The following is a 23,775-nucleotide window of genomic DNA, read 5'->3' as shown; positions in this document are numbered from 1 at the left end:
ACTTTTGATTGGTCTAATATATCATTCTACTCCCTAGTTCTGTTATCTTACCAGTTTGTTTCCTTAGTGCTTAATACATCTTGACATATTATATATCCATTTGTGTGACTGTTGAGTAACCCACTCCCTAGAATGTAAGCACCTTGAAAGTGAAGAATTTGATTTTGTTCACTGTTATCTCCTCTGCACTTGGATCAGTGCCAGTCCATAATGAATACTCCGTATATTTTTAAAATAAATCAATGATCTCAATAGCACCTATAAGGTACTCTATGCCCATCTCATGGATGACAATACTGAGGTTTGAAAGAGTTTTGACTCTTGGCAAGAATTTCAGAGCTAAAAGTATAAAAGTCAAGCCCACAACCTTAGAACTGTGACACTAAGAAGATAATTCTTTCTACGCTAGGAATATTTAGAAGTAAAAGCTAGCATTGCAGGCAGAAACTATGAATACATATACTGAATAATTTATTATCCTATGTGAACTCACAGTTTAGTGCCCTCTATCTAAGGAAACAGATTTTTTATTCTGTAAAATACAGAACAATGTTTTATGTTCAAGGACCATGAGTTACATGTAATACTTGAAATAAATTACAATAGATGTTCTAAACAGAAATCTCACTGTTATAAAAAGCTCAATCTGTATTTCAGGCACCTTGCAAATGTAAAAACAAGGAGCAAAGACCTTTTGACAAGCCACATTATAAAATGGTGGCTAGATATACAGTTCTTATTTTTTCATAAGCTACTACTTAACTTTTATCCAACATTTACTCCTAGGAATCTTAGAAACTCAGGCCTGAATGGTATTTTGGTGATCATTAATAGCCCTATTTAAAGGTGAGAAATCTGAGGCCCAAAGCATTCTTATCAAAGAGTTAATAGCAGGGCCAAGACTAGAGGTTTCCTGCCTCCCAGGCAAAAATACAGTTTATTATTCTTATCCCTTGAATTCTGGCAAGTAGCTAAATAAATACTGTTATCATATAATATTCACTGCCTCAGTACCCTAAAAATAATATACTGAGATTTTCCCCATCTCAATCTTCAATTACATAGTGTTCATAATATGTCTACCACTCTCTTCTCTCATACAAATGGCAAAACTTCAATTTTTTCCCATAAATTTAGTATGTTTTCAGTGGGTGGCTCTGGGCCTCTATACTACAATATATTTGGAAGAGGAGGAAAGTCTCACTCAGACACCACTACCAGAAATGCCAGGACTGGCATAGGGGTTTTCACACAAATTTTATGTCATTTTTTCATACTGAAGAAGGTCCTCTCCAAAGATCATGACTCTTTGTCCCTTTCTGCCTCTCTCAGCACCATTTGAACAGATGATTCTGTGAAATAGTAGAGAAGGACAGTGAGGAAGAGTCAGGAGACTAAGGTGCTAGACTTGGATATACCTCCAAGAGTTTGTGGCCTTCAGCAAACCTCTCCTATTCTCTGATTTTGTTTTCCTGGTTGGTCTGCACAGACTCTAAGATCTTTACCAGCTCTAACCTTTTCTGGTTCTAGAAACATTTGATTAGCTTTAATTGGGACCCTGGGAAGCAAGGGAGGTCTGAGAAGAAAGGTCTCTTGAAGCCCTGGCATTTAGGCACATAAAATAGATGCCTTTAAGAACTACTGAAATAGAGAGACAGAGAATACCCTGAGGAAGGGAAGAGACAACTCTGCTGAATACAGTCCTAGTCTACACAAGATTCCCCTCTCTTTTCCAGAATGGGAACAAAAAGAATTTAAATATCAATTTTTGCTCAATTGCTTCAGGCTACTTTGTTTCAGCTCTGGGTTGTGAATGGCAGTGCAGAAGTATGGGCTGGCATTACCATCAGTGCCTGCTGACCCACCCCAACTGCCCTCCAAGACCCTCTTGTCCAAGTCTCCTGGCTGAGGACAAAATCACTGTGGCATCCCACTCCCCAGAGCACATGACCATACTTAAGCTACCCCCCGCTGAGTCAGAGAAGCATCAAGATGCAGGCACCACTTCCTATCTGCAAAGGGAAGTCATTCCAAGGTCTCCAGGTAGACAAGGGAGCACCAAGGCATAAAACGAACTGTTGGAGAATGATACTAAATACACACACTCTTTGTGGAGTGGGGGGGACTCTGCTAGTTAAAGGTAGTGCAGACCCATTTCCAGAATGGGGGTTCTGCAGCTGTCTCTCCTTGACAAAGCCCTAAGTGTGAACAGGGTGACCCCAGCCCAGGCAAGGGAGGGTTGCAGGGCTCCCTCAGAGTCGGTCTCTGGCCCTCATGCCTGAGGCTGACCAGGGGCCGGGGGTACATGCAGATTCATTGGGAGGACATGCAGCTCTCCCATAAGGACCCCTCCACAATCCCAGGCTTGCGACAGCTCCCCCCAGCCCCGTGCCAGGTTGCCAGCCTCCTCTTGAGTGTCACTGCTCTAAGATCCCCAATGCTAGCCCTCTTGCCTCTCTAGCCTCCCAGGTGACCTCTGGAATGCTCCTGGATGCTTCCTCTAACCCCCACCCCAAACAGAGAGGGCGGCAGAAATGCGGAGGGGGATGGGAGGGGGCTTTCCTGGGCAGGCGGGCGAACAGGGGCTCCTAAAATGGCCACAGCAAGCTCACTGGTGTCTCAAGGACAGCGGCGAGGGCGGTGGGCTCCTTCCACGGAAGCTGGTTGGAGGGACTGGAGGAGGGGCTGGGGGACTAAGACTTAAGCAGGGGAAGCCAGGAGGGCTACGTGCACTCACCATTCCCGATCCGCCCCTAATCCACTGCATGGTGCCCGCGAAGTCCTGCTTCTCTGAGGCCCGGTGGCTGGCGCGGGTTGTCGCGGGGTGGATAAGAGGGCTGGGCTGGAGCGAGCGAGAGCCCCAGCGCCCCCTCCGCCTCCCCTCCTCCACAGCTTTACAGCCCAATCCCCTCCGCCTGGGACCTCGCCTTCAGTCAGGTTGTTTCATGCCAGGCAGCAGGCTCTGCCTCTCAGCCCCTCTGCTCCCCAGGGGCTTGGCAGTAAGAAGCACGCCAAGGGGGATCCCAATAGGCTGCCTTTGTCCCCACAAAAGGCCTTAGAATGGGGGGGATAGGGTACAGGCGAGACTGGGGGTGAATAACCTCCGCCAGGGAGAAGGCAGCTGCCACCTCTGCCTGCCTCCCGTTGCGCTGGAGTTAGATGCTGTTTTTTTGGGGCTTCCCAATAGTGTTGAGTCAGCGGAAAGTCCTCTTGAAAGTTGCAAAAGGTGTTGAGCCAATCTCCTAATAAGATCCGGCCCCAAAGAAGCCATGCCAGTACTCTCATGCCTCCCTCCCCCAAGCTTTCCCTCTGCATACTCCCCTGGGGTATTCTCTCTCGGTGTGTACTCTCTGGGGCTTTCATTTGCATTACTTTTACTTGTCAGAACAATCCTGTGGAAGTAGGCATTAGTATCTCCATTTTACAGATAAATAAATGGAGGTTGAAGGAAAGGAAAGGATCTGTATAAGGTCACATACAAAAAGATAAAGCCTTAATATTACTCTCTGAAGCTTTCCATACTTTATTTGGTTCTTGTCCTCCCTCCTCCTACCCACTCACACACCACTTTAGACTTCTCCTTCATACCCTCAGGAACATGGAAGGTAGTTTGATGATGGATGAATTTTCCATTTGCTTATTTTGCTGAGAATGAGTCAAATGTACATCAGCAAAACAGGCAAACGGAGAAACCGCCCACCTCTTCATAATGCCCTCAACTCTGGGCAATGCAACCCAGGCTGGCACCTTTGCAATTGTTGAAAGTTGATGTTGTCAGTCACATTCACACCCATTATTATTTCACATAATCCTCACAATAACTCTGTGAGTTGTACACAACAAAGAGTATTAATTACCCCCATTATAGACATGAACAAGGAAACTCAGAGGTTGAAAGACACCTGCCCAAAGTAGTACAGAAAATGAGACAAGAATCCAAGGCTCCTGGCTTGCAGGGCAATCTGTCAAGAATGGAATTAAAAAAAAATACCAGAGGTTGCAACCACATCAAGAGGGAATTAAAGTATGATTTCAGCAGTTCAGGGAGGTGACTGGCATGAAGACATCACTGGCATGGTACACAGTCTCATTGTCCTCTGCTTCTTAGGAAACCAAAATTCATCCAAGCCATTGTTTTGGCAAGACAGACCTGGCCAAAGATTGAAGCCTTGAGGAGCTCCCAGTCAGGGGAGGTGCACAAACAGAAGCTGAATGGGTCTTAGGCAAGGGATTCTTGAATAAAATGGAAATTTGGCCTAGGTGACCTTTTAACATCCTCCCAAGTCTGTTGGTCCAGACATCAGTGATTCTACAATTTCTTCTCACTTTCCCACCTCTGGGCCTTCATTAATGCTAAATATCTTCAATGCACCTTCTCAAGCCAACCAGCCCATTCAAACTATCATGACTCTTTAAGATCTACCACCTTTAGAAAGATTGCCAGGAACATTTACAGGCCTTGGTTTTGACTTTTTTTTTTTTAAATCTAATTCCTATTGTACTGCCATTTAACTCTCTCAATTGAAAAAGATCTATTTTATTTCCTGGTTATTACAGGCTGAATAGTGCCCACCCCATTCATAAATTGATGTCCTAATCCCTAGTGCCTCAGAATGTGATTCGTATTTGGAAATAGGATCTTTAACATAGTTATTAGGTTAAAATGAGACTATGAGGGTGCACCCTAATCCAGTATGACACAAGCCAGGTATACAGTGAAGACTTGGGGAAAAGATAGTTATCTACAAGCTCAGGAGAGAAGTCTCAGAAGAAACCAACCCTGACAAGACCCTGATCTCAGACTTCTAGCCTCCACAACTGTGAGAAAATAAATTTCTGTTAAAGCCACCTATCTTTGGTACTTGGATATGGCAGCCTTAGTAAATGAATATTCTGGTATATGTATGTTTTTCTTCTATTTGTATGTACATTTTCTTCTATTATTTGTTACTTAAATGAAATTATAACTTTTTATTTCTTGTTTTTGAAAGTACTAACTTATTCACCTTAGTATCTTCTACAACAGTATCTGGCACACAGGATATATCCAATAAAAACTTGAACTTTTTGATGGATCGATTCATTCAACAATATTATTGGGTCCCTATATGCCAAACTTTGTGGTAGATGCTCAGGATACAAGACAAAGTTCCTCATAGAGCTTACAATCTATTTGGAGTAGATGAGATATGGGTAATAAACCAGTAAATAAATAAAAGAAATGTGAGATTGTGCTCTGAAAGATATAAGCAGTTTATATGGTATGAGTAGCCCTGGGATTATGGAAAAGTATTGGTTTACATCAGGGAAACAGAAACTACCCTATGTTTCTTTAATTTAAAAAAAATAATTATTTATTTTGGTACTAGGGATTGTACCCAGGGATGCTTTATCACTGATCTACATTCCCAAAACTTTTTATTTTTTATACTGAGACAGTCTTGCTAAGTTGTTAAGGGATTTGTTAAATTGCTGGAACTGGTCTCAGATTTTCAATCTTTTCCTGCCTCAGCCTCCTGGGTCATTGGGATTACATGAGATTATCTTAGGGTTTTTAAACCAGAGAATTTAATACAGTGAATACATCACATGTGCATAGCTAAAAAGGCAAACAGGAGTGGTAAGGTATCCCAGCATTTGGTAAACACAGAATGCTGCACCATTCATAGGGCAGATGGATATTGGGAGATAGTAATGTTATTTGAACCCAGAAACAGTGCTGCCATGCAGAAGCTAAAAGCATGGTGTGACAGCTTGTTAGAAGCAGGTATCATGAACATTGGAGTTGTTCAACAAAAGCTGAAGACATGGAGAAATACAGTTACCACCAGAAAATATCCCTCTGAAGCATATAGTGGGGAAATTACCCTGGCTTCTTTCTTTATCCTGCCCACCAAACTCCTATAGGTGTGTCTTCTTGTGCAGACAAAAGAGGTAAGAAATCAGGGGAGCCTAAGACATGTAGTTTTCAATACAAGAGTGGGGAATGGATCTGTAAATAAAAAGATTAGAGACTCATGCAGAAGAATGGATGTTAATCCCAGAGGCATAATTAGACACCATTGAATCCAGTGTCTAGAATACCTATTTGCCTAGAACCACGTGAATAGTTAGAGGGGATATAACATAATAGGTAAGATTATAGGCTTTAGATCCAGAACTGTTTGAATTCAATCAATTATTTGCATTGCCATATACTTAGCAAATGAATTGGAGATCTCAATTCAGTGTCCTTTGCCTGGACAGTTTCTTCATCTGTGAATAGGGCTAATAAGATTGTTATGAATATTTGATGAATTCATCCAAGGTAAGAACTTAGCATAGGACCTGGCAACCAGTAAGCACTCAGAACAGGATAATGAAAATCTAGAGTGTCAACCATTTCTGTGTTCCAGACCTCTCTTGAGGTCATAATCTCCTAGAAGCTTATTTGGTAGATTACCTGGTACCTGATCTCAGTGGGGAAAAGCCAAATAATCTCCTCTTTTATGGCCATGAGCAGCAATGAGGAGGAAGATAATCTAAGGTATGTCCTCTTCTGGTGCATTTTCTTTGAGTCCATAGTGATTTGGAGACCCCAAAGTCAGGCTTTTAGAAGGACAGAGGTACCAGCTCAAGCTGATCCCTACCTGTTGTGGCTGTGGCTTTGTCCAGAGCTGAGTCAAGGGCTAAATTAACTATTGGTGGGTATCATCAGGCAAGTACCTAGCTTCTCTATATCTCAGGTCCAAAATTATGTACCTAAGAGTTTTAAGTAAACACCAATCCATTGGATATCAGAGTTGGCAAAGGTCTTAAAGAATATCTTCTCCAACATTCTCATTTTGCTGATGAGAAAATACAGTCCCATGGAAAGGAAGGAATAATGTAAGTTAGTGGCTCAGTTGGGATAAAAGAAAAAATTTGAACCCTTGATTCTAGACAGTGAATGGAGTGCCGTAGTGAAAATTTAAAGTACACAATTACAATAATGCAAAGATAAAATCTTTATTATAACCTGTGTTGTATTGATGAAACAATATTTGCTACATATATTACTACTCATTTTTACTTGTTATAAATTCAATAAAAATATGTTTCTACTATGTGCCAGGCACTCTGTTGAGCATGGATGCTATAGCAGTGAACATGATGAACATAGCCCATGCCTTCATTTCTATCCAATAGACAAGTAGGATAAGGTAAATAAATACAGTAATCCAGATGGTAATAAGTGCTATGAAAGAAAGTGAAGAGTTAGAGTGTAACTCTGGGGGAGGGGAGAGAGAGTTTAAAGGGAAGACTTCTCCAAGGAAATGGAATATAAGTTGAGGCCTAAAGATTTAAAGTGAGCCAGCCATGTAAAAGGTAAGGGGAAAGTATTCTAGGCACACACACATAAAAACAAACAAATATACCAAAAAAACCTAGAAAGTAAATTAGGTCTAAAATATTAAACAGACTTGTAGTCCCAGGAAGTGGAAACACAATGAGGCTAAAACCTAGAGATAAAGGGGAAGAGTGATAGGAGACAAATTTATCAGAATCTAGGATGTGTAAAGCCTTTAAGGGCACAGAAAAAATAACTTATATATATTTTAAGAGTTTCTGGAATAGAGGAGGGGAAATTGAGGGGTTTTAAGCACAGTAGTTTACTTGATTACATTTCAAAAAAACCATTCATGCTGCTATGTGGTGAGCAGACTAAAGGGGGTGGTGGTGGTAGAAGCTGTTGAAGTGATCCAGGGGAATGATAATAGTGAATTGGACTAGAAGAACAGTAAAAATGATGCACAGAGGTTAAAAAATAGTTGAAATACAATTCAAGATAGAAACAGCATAACTTGGTGATAGATTGGGTGTGGAATGTGAGATGAAGGAAGAAGGAATTATAGATAGCTTTAGGTTTTCAACTTGAACCACTGGCATCAGGGTTTTTTAAAGCTCTCTAGATTATTCTAGTCTGCAACCGAGTTTGAGAGCCACTGTCTTGGAGTGGAAAAGCAGACACAAAAAGAAGAATTAGTAGAGTTTGTGGGGAGTATTGAGTACCTAATTGAGGCCTTGTGGTAAAGCAAAATAAGTCAGCACAGCTGTAGGACTTTTCTCCAGTCCATTTTGCTAATCAGACACAGATATGGGGAAGACAAGTGGTTGAATGGAATCTGAGGGAGATTTGCAAAGCAAATAAAATAGATGAATTGGACAATGGAGTTGGAAGCATTTGCTTCAGGGTGTAACCATAATAGTGGACCAGGGAATTCAAGCTAGACAGAAGAGAAAAGAGGACACAAGGAGGAGTGCCGAGTACGGGTTAAAGTTAAAGGAATGACAGAGCCAATGAATTGGAGATCTCGATGCTGTAGAAGAATTATTGTGAGGTGCCAAAGTGAGCTGGAAGAACAAGATACAGTGGTCAAAGAGGGGAGGGTTGAAATTCTGGGGGATATCTGCTGCTTACTAGTTATGACAAGATATGGGGTACTACCAGCAGAAGTTTTCTGACCGAGTTGTTGAAAGTGAGGCCATCCTCAAGGAATGCTGGTAATAGGCAGACAGGAGAAGATGTGAAGAAAAGTGATAGTGTTCATTGAATGTGGAAGAATGACCAGGAAGACAGTCTCCCAACCAAGAATTATGCATCAAGAACCTACTTTGTTCCAAGTTTGCTGGAGGTGCTGGGGAAACAGCAGGGAACAAGACAGACTAAATCTCTAAGCTTGAGGAGTTTATATTCTAATGGAGGGTTTATACCTTGAACCCAAAACCCCAAAATAAGGTAATATTAGGTACTGATTAATTATTACGAAAATGATAAACAGTATAATGTAATAGAAAGTGACCAGGGAGGGAGATATTGCTTTACCTAGGTGGTCAAGAAAAGCTTCTCTGAGGAGGTAACATCTGAGTTGACACTGAAATAAGGAGAAGAACCAAGTCATTTAGACATATGGGGACAGAGCATTCCAAACAAGAAGGAACAACAAAGGAAAAAGCCCAGAGATGGAAATCAGACTGACATGTGCAGAAGACAAAAGAAGGCCAATGTGGCAGAACACAATGAACTATAAGTTAATGGTGGGAGATGGTATCAAAGAATCAGGCAGGACCAGAAATTCAGGAGTTTAAAGCAAAAATAAGGGATAATAGGTGGCAGAGGCAAATGGCATGTGCAAGGAGTCAAATGTTATGTTGTGATGATAGAAGGGATAGAAATGAGAAATAATAATAATAATAAATCTAACAAAGAAAATAATTTAAACCAAGAAGTTAGTGTAATTGGAAAATAGATACACATATAAAATAGGCTGTGAGAAGAAAATCCAACCAGGAGCAGTGGTGCATACCTGTAATCCTAGTGGTTTGGGAGGCTGAGGCAGGAGGATCCTAAGTTCAAAGCCAGCCTCAGCAACTTATCAAGGCCCTAAACAACTCATCAAGACCCTATCTAAAAATAAAATATTAAAAAGGCTGGGGATGTGCAGCCTCAGTTGTTATATGCCCCTGGGTTCAATCCCCAGTACCATTTTAAAAAATCAGAAAAGAAAAATTCAGCTGGATGGATTCTCAAGGTCATCTAACCTCTTGCAACTACTCATATTGTAGACCTCAGACCAGCATCCCCCATTATCAGGGTGTTTAGTAGAAATGTAGACTACCTGTTGACTCAGCATCAACATTTTCAAAAGAGCCCTAATAATTCACATGCACATTCAAGTGTTAGAAGCTCAGCTCATCAAAGTACTTTCACTGTGCTGGAGTCTTTAAGATAACTTTCTTTGTCCAAAATTAAATAAGAAATATATTTTGCCATATTTGGCATATAGATGGGCAGAGATCCTGAAGACAGCCAGTGTTCCTGATTTGGGGAAGAAGGTTTACCTGGCATGTGAGCTCCCATCCCTGAGAACACAATTCTTCATCCCTAAGTTTCCCAAGCAGCAGTTTGACTTTGCATGCTAACTTCTTCTCCCCAAGTTTCTCAAGCAGCTCCCTGATCATGCAGACCCAGCAAGAGTAAAGACCCAGTGTGCTGTGGAAGCACTTGAATCGAGCCTGTAAAGTGGGCCTAAAGCAGCCAGAGGAAGTGCAGGGAGGAAGTAGTCACACTATTCTGTCTTCAGGCCACAGAAGGCAGAGCCTGAACACAGGATAAAATGCTGCTAATCAGGGTGCTTCAGAAAGCACCACCCTAGAATGTAGGGAGAGTCAGCTCAACAGTCTCACAGGGACCTACCAGATGAAACACCTGTTCTTTCCACCAGGATAGGAACTCATTAGTTACTTTCCTACTCTTCGTTCTCCATGGACTCTTTACTCTCAAATTTGTATGAATGATGACTTCAAGTTAAACCTCTTCCTGGCACCCATCCCTTTCCTTCTTACCTCCTTCTTCTCTTTATTCCATGTCATGCCTTCAGCCCTAGCTTCCTGTCTACTAAAGAATTTGTTCTTAAGCCCTCTATTCATTTTTAAGACAAAGGCAGGACCTTATTAAATAACTGAATAGTATCAACTAGATGAGCAGACTTACCTGCCTGCGCATTCAAACAGCATTTGGTTAAATCATTTGAGTGGATTCGGGACCTACAAAACCCACAAACATTTCCTGGCAAGTGAAGCTCATATGTTAATGTTCACCCTTTTAAAGTCGCATCAATGAAGGTATTGAAGCAGAGTCTGGAAAAGTACCTGCCAGAGGTGCTGCAGAATGGATCCTCCATTGATGAAAGGCTGTGCTAGAGCATGCAAAGTTGGGCTGGGATATAGCTCAGTTAGTTGAGCACTTGCCTTGCAGGCCCAAAGCCCTGGGTTCAATCAATCCCCAGCAAAACATATACACACACATACACACACACACAGAGAACCATAAAAAGAAGTCAGTAAGGTAATTTGAGAAGAGTCTGGGACTAGAAGTCCAGTAACTGCAGTGTAACCTTGGATAAACCACTTTGTCTCTTCATCTGTCAAATAATGTAGTTAAGAGTCTCTCTATGCTTTTTTTGACTTCTGCTTTTGTACAATATCGGGAGGGTCTTGCAGAGCCATGTCTTGTCCTGGGGGACATTTAGGTGACAGAGTAGGAGGAGTTCTGAAACCCACTTCAACCAGAATAGTTCTCCTTTCATCTGCTTTATGCATTAAGCTTCCAGGTAAGATTTTGATTGAACAAAGAATCCCTGCTGCTAAAAACAAATAAACCTAGACTACATCAGAAGCTATAAACAGAAAGTCTTGACAAGAGCCCTGTTTAATTTGCCCACCAAAGTGTTTTAAAAGTTTGCTGGATGTTAAACAATATGTTTTTAAAATCAAGATATTTCATAAAAGTCTGGATTTCCAGCTTCTGTTCAAACATTGAGAAGTCTGGCAGCCCTAGGCTTGTATTCCTAATTTGTGACAATCAAATGGAGTTGATGGAAGCTGCCTCCTTTAGAGCCAGAACTCCCTGACTAACTGACTCCTGCTTAGCTTCCAGAGGCATCTGAATGGTGACCCCTGCCATCCAGGGCTCTCTTACCATCAATTTCTTTACTCTTTCACAGTTCTAGGAGACTTAACCCAGAATGTGTTGCTCTAGAAATGGCAGTGACCATACATGAGAAATGTGGTCTATGTAGACAGTGCTTTTTAAAATGTAATGTTCTTATTAAATGTTTTTAATAATGTTCTTATTAAAATGAAAATTTGGATTCAGTAAGATCAGAGTGAGGCCTGTGGTTCTGTATTCTTCAAAGGATGTTGCTGATTCATGGACCACACTTATAGAAGTGAGGAAGCCAGTAAACAAGAGAAAGAAGTGAAGAACTGAAAACATAAGAGCCCTCATTTCTGGTCCCAGTTTTCACTGACCTTCACTGAATGATAGGGGAAATCCTAAATTTTCTGTTCTGTGGGATTGCTAAGATATTCTCCAAGGAGTTGGTGAGGAGACAAGAAGTTGAACTAAAAAACACTATAAAAAATAATCATGGGGGCTGGGGTTGTGGCTCAGCAGTACAGCACTCACCTAGCATGTGTGAGGCCCTAGGTTTGATTCTCAGCACCACATATAAATAAATAAATAAAATAAAGGTATTGTGTCCACTTACAACTAAAACAATGAAAGCTGAGTTAAAAAAAATAATCATGGTATTTGTTTAGTAGGAATTGGGGCTTCTTCCAGGGAACCTGCTGCAATCTTTGACCTGGGATGGCATGGATCATTTCTCAGTTGGTGTGCGCTGATTCCTGAGCTCCCAATAAATCTTTTTTTTTTTTCTTTTTAGTTGTAGATGGACACAATACCTTTATTTTATTTATTTATCTTTATGTGATTGAACCCAGGGCCTCGCATGTGCTGGGCAAGTACTCTACCACTGAGCCACATCTCCAGCCCTCCGGAGAATCTTACTTTGTTGCTGAAAGTTCTGAGAGTCAGGAAGAGAACAGAGAAGAGATGGAGGGAAAGGAGTAAATCTTTTTTAAAAGAAAGATGAAAAAGAGGATGAATAGGAAAGGAAAAGAAGAAGAGGAAAAGAGAAGGAGAGAGAAAAAGGAGAAAAAGAAGAAGGATGAGGACATAGTAATGAATGAGGAGGAAGGAGAAGAGGGGAAGAAAAAGGGAGAGAGGAAGGGGGAAAACAGAAAGGAGAAGGGTGGGGGAAGGGGCAAGCTTCAGAGATCAAGACTGAGGTTTCCCTAAAAGCTCATTTCTTGCTAGACTCCTCCATCCTCATCCGGCCCCTCCCCAGAGTAGGACATCCCCACAGCAGGATCCTAAGGTCTTTCCGCTCTAAAATTCTGTGATCGTCTGAATGCTATGGCAACAGGATGACCTGGCTCCATCTGGCCTTCTATGATGATCTGTCTCCTCTTTCTTACGTCACACAGCAGGAGATACCACCCACACCCATTCTTCCTCTTCCTGGTATGTTGGATTCAGAGAGTTCATCAGGCTGCTGTGGAAACCCTGGGGTGAGGAATAATTTGGCAGAGGAAAGCATCTGGGATGCTACCAAATCCTGTTGATTATATTCCTATACCATTTCTTCTGTGTATCTCTTCCTCTCTATATTTGTAACCCCTGTCCTAGGTCAGGCTCTCATTTATGTCTCTCCTGGACCATTATAGCAGCCACCTATGTGTCTTCCCACCTTTAATTTTCTGCCCTCAAATTCATTCTCTCACTGCTTCCATATTTATATACCTGAAGAACTGCTTGATCCAGATGCTCCCCTGATTAAACACTTTCAATGACTTCCCTTTGTTTAGAAGATGAAGTTCAAATTCCTAACAAGATATCAACAAGAATCCACAGCCTGACCCTATATACTCTTCTAACTACTCTTTAGTCCATTGACATAGCCACATTTTCCAATTCATGTGCCCTTTGTAAAAATATCCTCTCAGAACTCCTCTCCCTGCATTTCTCAGTCTGTGTTCTAAGGGGGCAGAGTGATCCAAGCAGGTTCCAACTTTCACCACTCTGAATCTTGCTAGAAATTCTTCCATCTCTCTTCTCATGTCTCTTTTGATGCCTGATACTCCACAATTAAACAATAGCTTTTGGGTATGAAGATATTCTGTGGGTCTCTAAAAAATACAAAAATCCTTGAAAGGGGTGGACAATGGTTTTCAAAAGGATATTTATAAACTTATAGTGAATGGTAAATACTGAAGTAGACTCATGTGAGTGGTAAAGTCAATTAGATGTGTCCTAACCAGATTTTCTTTATTTTTAACAGAAAATATCAGAATAAAAAGCAAATAATAGGGTATTATTTCGTGAAAAGTTTATTTAAAATTTGCATGTTAGTTTATATATACATATATGAATAATTTATAACTATAAATATATATATATATATATATATATATATATATATATATTCCTAACAAGATGTTAATATACACATACACACACACACACTAGTGTGAACAATTTGAAATATACTACTCTAACAGTAAGACAGGTACTTGAACTGGTTATTTTCTCTCTCTTGGACTCAATTTCCTTATCTGAAAAATAGGAATATTAATAGTACCTATATCAAAAAGTTGCTGTGACAAGTAAACAAGTATATACATGTAAAGTCCTTAGCACAATCCCTGGCACATGTAAGCTCTGATGTTAGTGATTAATTGTGGGGTGAGGGTAAGTGTTTCAGCCAGCTCTTTTTGCTGCTGTGACTAGAAGACCCAAGCAGAACTGTAGAGGTGGAAATGTTTATTTGAGGGCTAATGGTTTCAGAGGTCTTAGTCCATAGAAGGCCAGCTCCATTCCTTGGGGCTCACAGTGAGACTGAACATCATGACAGAAGAGTGTGGCAGAGGGAAGCAGCTCACATCATGATCAGGAAGGAGAGAGAGAGAGAGAGAGAGAGACAGAGAGAGACACTCCACTTGCCAGATACAAATATATACCCTAAAGCCATGGCCCCAATGCCCACCTCCTACAGCCACATCCTAACACTTCACTTACCACTCAATTAATCACTATCAGTGGATCAATTCACTGATTGGGTTAAGATTCTCACAACCCAATAATTTCTTCTCTAAACCTTCTTGCATTTGGGGGGACACCTCACATTGAAACCATAATAGTAAAGGTAGGGTTGAGGGGATTTCAGAAGACCCCTAAGGGTGAAGGACCTTGATAGAACTAATACAAATTGTATGGTATGTTAAAGTAATAACCACAAAGGCTTAGGGCTGAAAAGTGTCTGGTGGCTCTAAAGAAGAGTGGAGAGACTGGTGTGAGTACAGTAGAGTGAGCCCTGGACACCAGAGTAGGAGATAAAGTCACAGAGTTAATAGGGGTCTGATCATGTAGGGTAAGAATTAGGCCTTTATTCTTAGTGAGATGAGAGTCAATTGAAGGATATTGAGCAGAAGAATGGCATGTGTCATGCTTTGACTTAACTTTCATATACTCAGTCTGGCATCTACGTAGATAATTGACTGTAGGAGATTAAGGTTCTCCCTTAACAGAGCAATAAGGATGGGATAGGATAATGTAGTATTCCTAGTTAAATGATTTAGAAGTTTGTCAGGGGAAGTGATGAGAAGTAACTGATACTAAATGTTTTGAAGGTAGAACCAACAGGACTTCCTGAGGGATTCAATGTGGTATGGAAAGAAAATGAGTCATTAGGATTTTGGTCTGATAATCTGGAAGGAAGCATCTGGAAGTTGCTTTTAACCAACCAATGGAAAAGTGCTAGAGAAGCAGATCTTGGTTTTTATAATGGAAGTTCAGTTTGGACATAGTAATTTTGAAATGCCTGTTAGATATCCATCTGGAAATGTTAAATAGACATATGTGTCAAAAAGAAGGTTATCCTAGAGACATAAATTTGAGAATCATTAATGTATAAATGTTATTAAAACCCATTAGGCAAGATGTGGTTACCAAAGAAGGAATACAAATGGAAAAGAGAAGAAGTCCAGTGACTGAACCCTGAGACCCCTCCAACAAGTAGCAAGCAACTGGAGAGAAGAGTAGAAAATAGAAAAGTCTGAGAAGGAATGATGTGATAGGAATAAAACTACTAGAGTATGGTATCCTGGAAGCCATGGAAGAAAGAATTTCAAGAACAGAACTGTCAGTTTTGTCAAGTACAGCTCAGAGGAATTCTTTAACAGTTGAGGAGGTCAGCCCCATGGCAATTGATAAAACGGTGGTTTATGTTCTCAGCAAAGAGAGGAAAGGTTTGCTACCAAATTTAATAATCCCTTCAGTGGCCTATACAGAGGCAATGTGACATCAAGGTTTGGGCTTGAGAGGCACAAGGATCTGGGCTGGATTGGCCAGCAATTCTTCTGTGTTTGTTGTGTCATCTCAGATTTTAAATACAAATAGAAAAGAAGTTGAAACTGAGAGATTCATTGGAGAGCCTGGCCCTCTGGTCATAGATGTAGAGGTAATGGCTACCATAAAGTATAGCCAGAAGCATTATTGAGTAGTCTCCCTCCACAAGTAGACCTCCCCATTCTAATATCAGTGTTTAGATGTTCTTATTTTAAAACAGTGAGTCACTGATTTGAACACTTATACTAAAAACAGTGAATCCTTATAACATTACTATGAAATAAATTCTATAATTATAATATTTTTTACAGATGAAGAAACTGAGGCAGGGAGAGACTAAGTGCTTTGTTCAATTGCACATAATTACTAAGTGGTGATCCAGGATTCTAAGCCTGCTGTCACCCATTGCCCATACTCCTAACCTCTATAACATGCACTAGCAAATATCGTGTTGGCCAAATTCTGCCTGCATCCTGTTTTTTGTACATTTCTATTGGCCTGTTACAAAAGGAAAAAAAATATGCAACATGGACCTAACATGTCCCACAAACCCTCAAATATTTACTGTGTGGCCCTTCACTAAAAATTTACCAGTCCATATTCAGCACTATAAAATGGGAAACATAATGCTTCTAATTGTATTGTGTAGATCAAATTGTATGATTTATATAAAGTACCTTGTAGTGCTAAAAAACACAGCAGTTTTCTATGATTCATGTTATACTCCTGGGCTGGGGATGTAGATCAATGCTATAGTGCTTTCCTAGCATGTGTGAGTCCCTGGGTTCCATTCCCAGAACCCCCTCCCAAAATTATATTTCTTTGGCCATCTGTTTTCTACTTCCTGTACTCTCCCCCAGAGGAATCCCCTTTAGATTTGACTTATGCCAAACTCCTATCTCTTCTTCAACCTTTGGTATAAAGTTACCAGAAATACTCAATCTATACAGCAATGCCAACCATTATTTGTTGAACATTCATATATTAAAAAATAAGTTAAGTTGCTCATGTTGGCACAAGCCTGTAATTCCAGCTACTCAGGAGGTTGAGGCAAGAGGATCATAAGCTCAAGACTAGCAAAGGCAATGTAGTAAGACCCTGTCTCAAATTTAAATAAAATTTAAATAAATAAATAGTTGGAAATGTAGCATAGTGGTAGAGCACTTGCCTAGCATGGGAGAGGCTGTGAAAGTGATCCCTAGTACCTCAAAAAAACCGTTAGTAGTACTTTCAGTGGCCTTAAAATTCCTAACAAAATTAAATAAATCAGGTAAGTTCTACCTAAGGAAATCTTGATGGTAAATGGTAAACAAGTGGCTAGATATTTTTCCCAAATGGCATTCTAAAAATAGCAAGTAAGGGCTTGGGGTTGTAGCTCAGCGGTAGAGCACTTGCCTATCATGTGTGAGCTGTGGGTTTGATCCTCAGCACCACATAAAGATAAATGAATAAAATGAAGGTATTGCATCCATCTAAGCTACAAAATATTTTTAAAAATAGCAAGTAAATATATAATATGTATATCTTCTAAAAGGTAAAATTTGAAATAAGCATCTAGAAAATTTTAAGGAAGCTCTTATTTCCTTTGCTTATTACATGTAAGGAAAAAATATAGAACAGTAGAACTTGAAGATTCCAAAGAAGTGCTCTAGTCAAACTAAAGATAAAAAATTTGAAACACAGAGACAGGAAGATACTTAAACATGGTGACACAGCAAATGTGGGGCTAGAATCTGGTCCTCTTAATGCATTACCTCTTCTATTACACTAGTGATTGGAAATTACTGTCCTAGGGCTAGATTCCATGATTAGTTTGTCCCGCATAATATCAAAATAAATTTGTTCTGACATTTAAAAAGCAGAACATTACACAAATACGCATTTCCAGATTCCATGGGGACAAAAAAGCAGATGATCTGACCAGAACAAGTAGAGCTAGGGCTAGGCAATGGCTACTTCTTTTAGACTGGGCATGGGCTTTCCAGTTTAACATGCTTCCAGCCACTCTCAAATGCATCCATCTTATAAGGTTTCTCATGTAACTTACCAACCAAGCACCTATACAAATTTCTGTATGATCTCCCCACCCTACACCTTACTGCACTCTCCCAAATGAGGGCTGGAAGGTCCCTTACCAAGGTTCCCAGGAGGACCATGGACTGAGGAAGCAGAACCATGGACCACAGTAAAAGTTTGTTTGCTTACTCTTGTCAATTGTTGCAGAGAGACTACTAATTATCTAAGATCAATTTTCCTTTTTTCCAATTTTCCCCGGGTATAAATGTGCTCAGTCACCTTTGCTACTACCATAAGTAGCAAATAAGAGGCCAGTGGAAGCTGGTAGGTGAGGCTTCCAGGAAAGTTACTTAATAAGGTTATAGTCAGCTAAGCAAGAAACATTTTTGCCCTTGCCACTGTTTTTGATGGGGATATGACAACTGGTGCTCCAGGAGCCTTCTTGTGACCTCAAGGATTAATATAATGTGAATATGGTTTGACTTTCCCTTAAGGCTCCAAATATTAAAATTTCATCACCCTCATGAAGTGCTGAAAAGTATTGGGCCTTTGGGAAGTGATGGGGATCAGATGAGGTACTTAGGGTAGAACCCCTATGATTGAGTTTGGTAACTTTATAGAAGGAGGAGGGAGGCCAAATTGGTATATATAGAGATGCATAGGTACTATTTGTCTCTTGTCATGGGATAGTATGTGCCACCTTCAAACTCTGCAAGAAAGGCCATCACCAGATGTGGCCCCTTGCCATTGTACCTCCTGAAGCATAAGCTAAAATGAACTTCTTTTCTTAAAAACGTAATCAGCCTACTTGAGAACATCATGGTAAGTGAAATAAGCCAAACTCAAAAAATCAAGAGTCATCTGTTTTCTCTCATATGTGGCAACTAGAGAGGAAAAGGGAAAAGGTGGGGGGAAGCTCATGAAAACAGAAGATAGATTAATTAGAGGAAAGGGACCAGAAGGAGGGAGGAGGGAAAGTGAAATACTAGAGAATGATATTGGCCAAGTTATATTTTTATATTGTGTGTGTATGTCTATGTAACAATGCATCCCACCATTATGTAAAAGTATAATGCACCAATAAAAATATGAAACAAAAAACACAAAAAGTTACCCAGCCTGTGGTATTGTTATTAATAACAGAAAATGAACAATACAAGGATGAAACCCATGTGCTAAGAAAGATGGTGTCACACTACCAACCCTGAAACAACCTACCTCTAAACCTTTCATAAATAATACAAAAACAAATGCCTGTCTTACTTAAGCCACTGTAACATCTTATTTCTGTAATTAGCAGTCAAATATGATTTCCCAAGATAAAACAAGCACAAAGGTTGTTGGCCTTGGGTACAAAAACAAATACTGGAGAGAACCCTATAACTAACCTCAGTGCACTTCAGCCTCCTTGTCTATAAAATGGAAATAGTAATACACTAATAAAATTCCCCCAAAACATGCCATATCCTATTCCCTGGAACCTGTGAATATGTTAGGGTACATTGCAAAAGGGAAATTAAGGTAGGAGATGGAATTAAGGTTGCTAATCAGTGACATTAAATTAGGAAGACTATAATGAATAATCCAGTTAGGCCCAGTATAAACACAAAGGTACTAAATATGGAAGAGAGGGAGAAGAATTAGTGTCAGAGAAATGTAATGTGGAAAACATTTAACAGCTATTGGTGGCTTTGAAGGTGGAAGGAACTCATCAATAAAGGAATACCTCTAGAAGCTGGGAAAAAACAGGAAACAACACTTTTCTAGAGTCTCCAGAAAGGAATGCAGTCCTCCTGAAACATTAATTTTAGCCATTGAGGCTGATTTTGAACTTTTACTTCCACAACTATAAGATAATAATAATATGTGTTGTTTAAAGTCAACAATTTGTTGTTCAGCAGCAACAAGAAACTAAAATACATAGTAGGTGATTTACAAATGATAAATACAAAATTATTTTCTTCTTGCAGTGTTGTGGATTGAACCCATGGCCTTATGCATGCTAGGCAAGCACTATATCACTGATCTACATCCCCACCAATTAAATTAAATACTTGCTGAAAAAAGAAGACACTTCATTTGATCATTTCATTTCATTTTGCAAACTAGCCCCATTTACAGTTGCAGAAATTGAGGTTCAAAAATAAGTAACTTTCCTAAATTCATCCAGCAAGTTTAGTGGCTAGATGGCTTCTCTTTACTTGCTATCTGCATCTGCCTGACTGACAACTCTGTTTCTTGTCTTCCTAGCTCCAGCAGTGGCAGTTTTGCCAACAGATTCCCACATCTGCTGTAACTGAAGTGTGGTAATTGGTTGCTAAGCCATGCAATTGGTTGCTAGGCTCCCTTCCCCCTTTGGCCCCAACACACTTCAGCAACTGGAAGTTAATAATCTGCCAGCAAATTAAATTTGGTGAAAATATCAGATAGCATGTTAATCGGAAACCAGGTGGTCCAAGCTCATCTCTGAGGACTGTCTGACCTTCTATCAAGTACACCCCCTCTGTGAGCTACTGTCTCCCTACCAGATGTATGAACTCCTGGGCCTCTGTGAATCTAAAGGGGGATGCATACATTTCTTTGAGCTACTAATAAACATCTTCATATCTTCATGCCTCTGCCTGAGCATTTCTCTCTGCCTCCAATGCCCTAAACTCATGTTTCCTAGAGTGTTCTAGTTAAGCATGGTTATAAGCAGTGGAGTCTTTATTGCATAGGGAAGATGTTCATACCCAGGAAGCTTTGCCAAGACAGATGCCAGATCCACACCTGAAATTCTTATTTTATTGGTCTGGATAGAGCCTAGATATGAGTTCAAAGAAAAAACAACAACAACAACAACAACAGCTGGGAGCTGTGGCACATGCCTGTAATCCCAGCAGCTCAGGAGGCTGAGACAGGAGGATAGCGAGTTCAAATCCAGCGTCAGCACAAGCAAGGAGCTAAGCAACTCAGTGAAACCCTGTTTCTAAATAAAACACAAAATAGGGCTGGGGATGTGGCTGAGTGGTTGAGTGCCCTTGAGTTCAATCCTCAGTACACCCCTCCCCCTGCAAAAAAAAAAAAAAAAAAAAACTTCCAGGTGATTCTCTCATGTGCAGCCAAGAGTGAGCACCACTGGATTAGTCGTTCATCATAGGAACCAGGAGCTCAAAGCCCAGCCTTCGATACTTCGTAATTATGCAACACTGGTTAAGCTGCCTCAGCCCTCTGGGATACAGCTTCCCCATCTGTAAAGGAGGGAAGAAAATGCCCCTACACTGTAATACTGTCATAGGGATTATATGAGTTCATAAATGTAAAGCACTTAGAATAAAAGCAGTTAGTGTTAAGGCAAATGAAATAATTGATTTTCAGCACTTAAAACTACTAATAGCACATAGAAAGTATTGCACAGATGCTGATTATTATATTAATATAAATTTGTAGATGTTTCTTTTAATGTGTATTTATGAGCAGATAACTAAAATTAATTTATAACACTAGAATAATTCTACCTCTTCTTTCAACCCCAGCAGAGCATAAAAAGTAGAAAGTCTTCATTAGAAAGTCTTCCCTGATATTCTCATTTGGAAATGTTTTCCTTCTGTTGCAAAGCTTCTTTGCCAAATCTCATTGATTTCCTCCCCTTTCTCTATTTTCGCCATTTCTTTAACTAGCAGTGCCACCATACACCTAGTTGATGGGGCTAAAACTTAGCAGTAGTCCTTGATTTCTCATCTCCCTATTTGGATAGTAAGTTGGAAAAGTCTATTAGTTTTACCTTCTAAATACTGTATAACCAGACTGACCACTTCCATTCCACCTTGGTTTAAGCCAACGTCCTATCTCATCTGAATACTACAGCAGCCTCCTCACTGAGCTCCTGGCTTTCTTGGCCCTAACACACCACTCTTCACACAGAAATCAGAGAACCAATTAGATCAGGATGCTGACCAGCTTAAGTCCCTCCAGTGCATTCTTGACACTGAAAGAAATCAAACTGACCAGGGCCTTCAAGGTCTGCCAACCTCTCTGATTTCAGTTGTCTACCAGTTCTCCATCTCTCCAAATGTAGCCATATAAGATTTCTTGAGGATATCTATCCAAAAATCAAAGGAGAATCATTAAAGAGGTTTTCTTAGATTTACATTTAATAAAGATCACTCTGGCTGATGCATAAAGAACAGATCTATAGAGACTGTGAAGATAGGCACTTTGAGAAGGTTTCTTTGCTATAGTCTTGAGTAGGGAATAAACATGTATTCAAATACCAACTCCAATGCTTCATTAGCTTTATGATGTTATATCCCCACTCTTTTTAAATTTTTTTTTGTAGTTGTAAATGGATGGAATGCCTTTATTTTATTTGTTTATTTTATTTATTGAACCCAGTGCCTCACACCAGCTAGGCAAGCACTCTACCACTGAGCTACAACCCCAGCCCATATCCCCACTCTTTGACATGGAGTAACATTATGTGTCAGCAATCATTATCAAAAGCATTTAGCACAATGGACTCACATGTATACTTTATTTTGGGTACCAGGGATTGAACCCAGGAATACTTTATCACTAAACCACATGCCCAACTTTTTTTTTTTTTTGAAACGAGGTCTTGCTAAATTTCTTAGGGCCTCACTAAATTGCTGAGGCTGGCTTTGAAATTACAATCCTCCTGCCTCTGCCCACTGAGCTGCTGGGATTACAGGTGTGCACCACTGTGCCTGGCACATCACTTTATATATTTTTTTATTCACTCTGACATTAATTGTCACATTTGACTTATACCACAGTCTTAGTGAACAAGTAGGGAAGGAATTATTCATTCTAGTTTAAGGATCAGGAAATTGAGACTGGACTGGGCACTTTATTGACATTTCTGATGCTTTAAATGTCTAATTTTATTTTGCATGAAAATCTCAAAACTCCAACATATGTTTAGATGTTACTTACCACAATGTTACCTTTTTAAAGAGGTTTTAAATCTGCAAATTATCTATGATTCCTTTAAAGGGACTTACTGAATATAATTAGCACTCCCCTTATTAAATATCAGCTATATCCTAACTACATATAAGTGTTAAGGTGTAATAGTCTCAAGTAACATGGAACTGTGAAAACACTTTCTTGTCTGGGAAATTATAGGTGTGTGCATGCGATAGACTTCCAAATGTCAACCACAATACAGTGTAGCGCCACCCTCTACAGGTAATGTCAGACACCTAAATCACTTAACAAGGATTACCAATCCCACTCACAGCTTAATTCCCTCAACTTGCATTATAGCAATAGCTCAAACCTCATTGAAACATGTTCCCATGGAAGGTGTCCCCGACACTGCATCACATTCTCTGTGTACTGCATTTTATATTCTTTCTTTTATTAATGTGATTTCCCACCCATTTGGTCCTTCATCTCGGGAGCCATAGAGAGTAAGCATTTGTATTGCACAAATGAGGAAACAATGACTAGAACAAAATATAAATGGTGCCTAGCCAGTACTTGTTCAATAAATATATGTGAATAATAAGTGTCATTTCCTAGATGAGGAAACTAAAGCTTGCAGAGCTTAAGTGACGTGCTGAAGGTCACAGGATTAATATGCAGCAGAATCAAGATTTGAACCATGGTCTGGAATTCATGCTCTTACAACCTGAGAAGTAAAGAAATTCTTCAGCTGTTAAAATTACATTATTCAATCAAATAACAGACTGCTTACTTTTCTGTGGCCCTAAGACTACTAAGCATCATGCATTTTGACATTTGTTTACTGCCAGTCAAACTCCAGGACCCATGCTCTTAATTTACAGGCAATACCTTTCCTTTGGTGTTTGCTATAGAGCTACTTTAAGGTTTCTAGGCTTCAGTCTGGGCCCCTCCTTTCCATGTGACCTTGGGTAAGTCAATGTTCCCTTCTATGTCTCCTGCTGGGAAGCAGACAGAAAAAAATGGCTTTGTGTCCAGATTTAGTAACACAGGATATAAAAATGATTACTTTTGTATAC

General features: G+C 40.0%; 1 protein-coding gene across 5 annotated transcripts in view; it reads right to left on the bottom strand.

Annotated features, from left to right (window-relative positions):
• Window positions 1-23,775, bottom strand: part of Arhgef9 (Cdc42 guanine nucleotide exchange factor 9) — a 331,435-nt gene that overhangs the window by 142,908 nt on the left and 164,752 nt on the right. The window contains exon 1 of one of the 5 annotated variants that reach the window (XM_046440418.2): window positions 2,738-2,890. The exons of 3 other annotated variants lie outside the window; for them this stretch is intronic. In XM_046440418.2, coding sequence (XP_046296374.1) covers window positions 2,738-2,767 — 30 coding nt within the window. In that variant the 5' untranslated portion in view covers window positions 2,768-2,890. Of the gene's footprint in view, window positions 1-2,737; window positions 2,891-23,775 lie in introns of those variants that run through there. One more of the 5 variants, XM_046440430.2, reaches the window with a different exon arrangement.

This window comes from Marmota monax, unplaced genomic scaffold (assembly GCF_021218885.2).
Source record: "Marmota monax isolate L192 unplaced genomic scaffold, Marmota_monax_Labrador192_F-V1.1 WCK01_AAM20220418_F8-fsc00134, whole genome shotgun sequence".
Classification (NCBI taxonomy): domain Eukaryota; kingdom Metazoa; phylum Chordata; class Mammalia; order Rodentia; family Sciuridae; genus Marmota; species Marmota monax.
The sequence above is the reverse complement of the archived record's forward strand: the minus strand, read 5'-3'. Positions and strand labels throughout refer to the sequence as shown.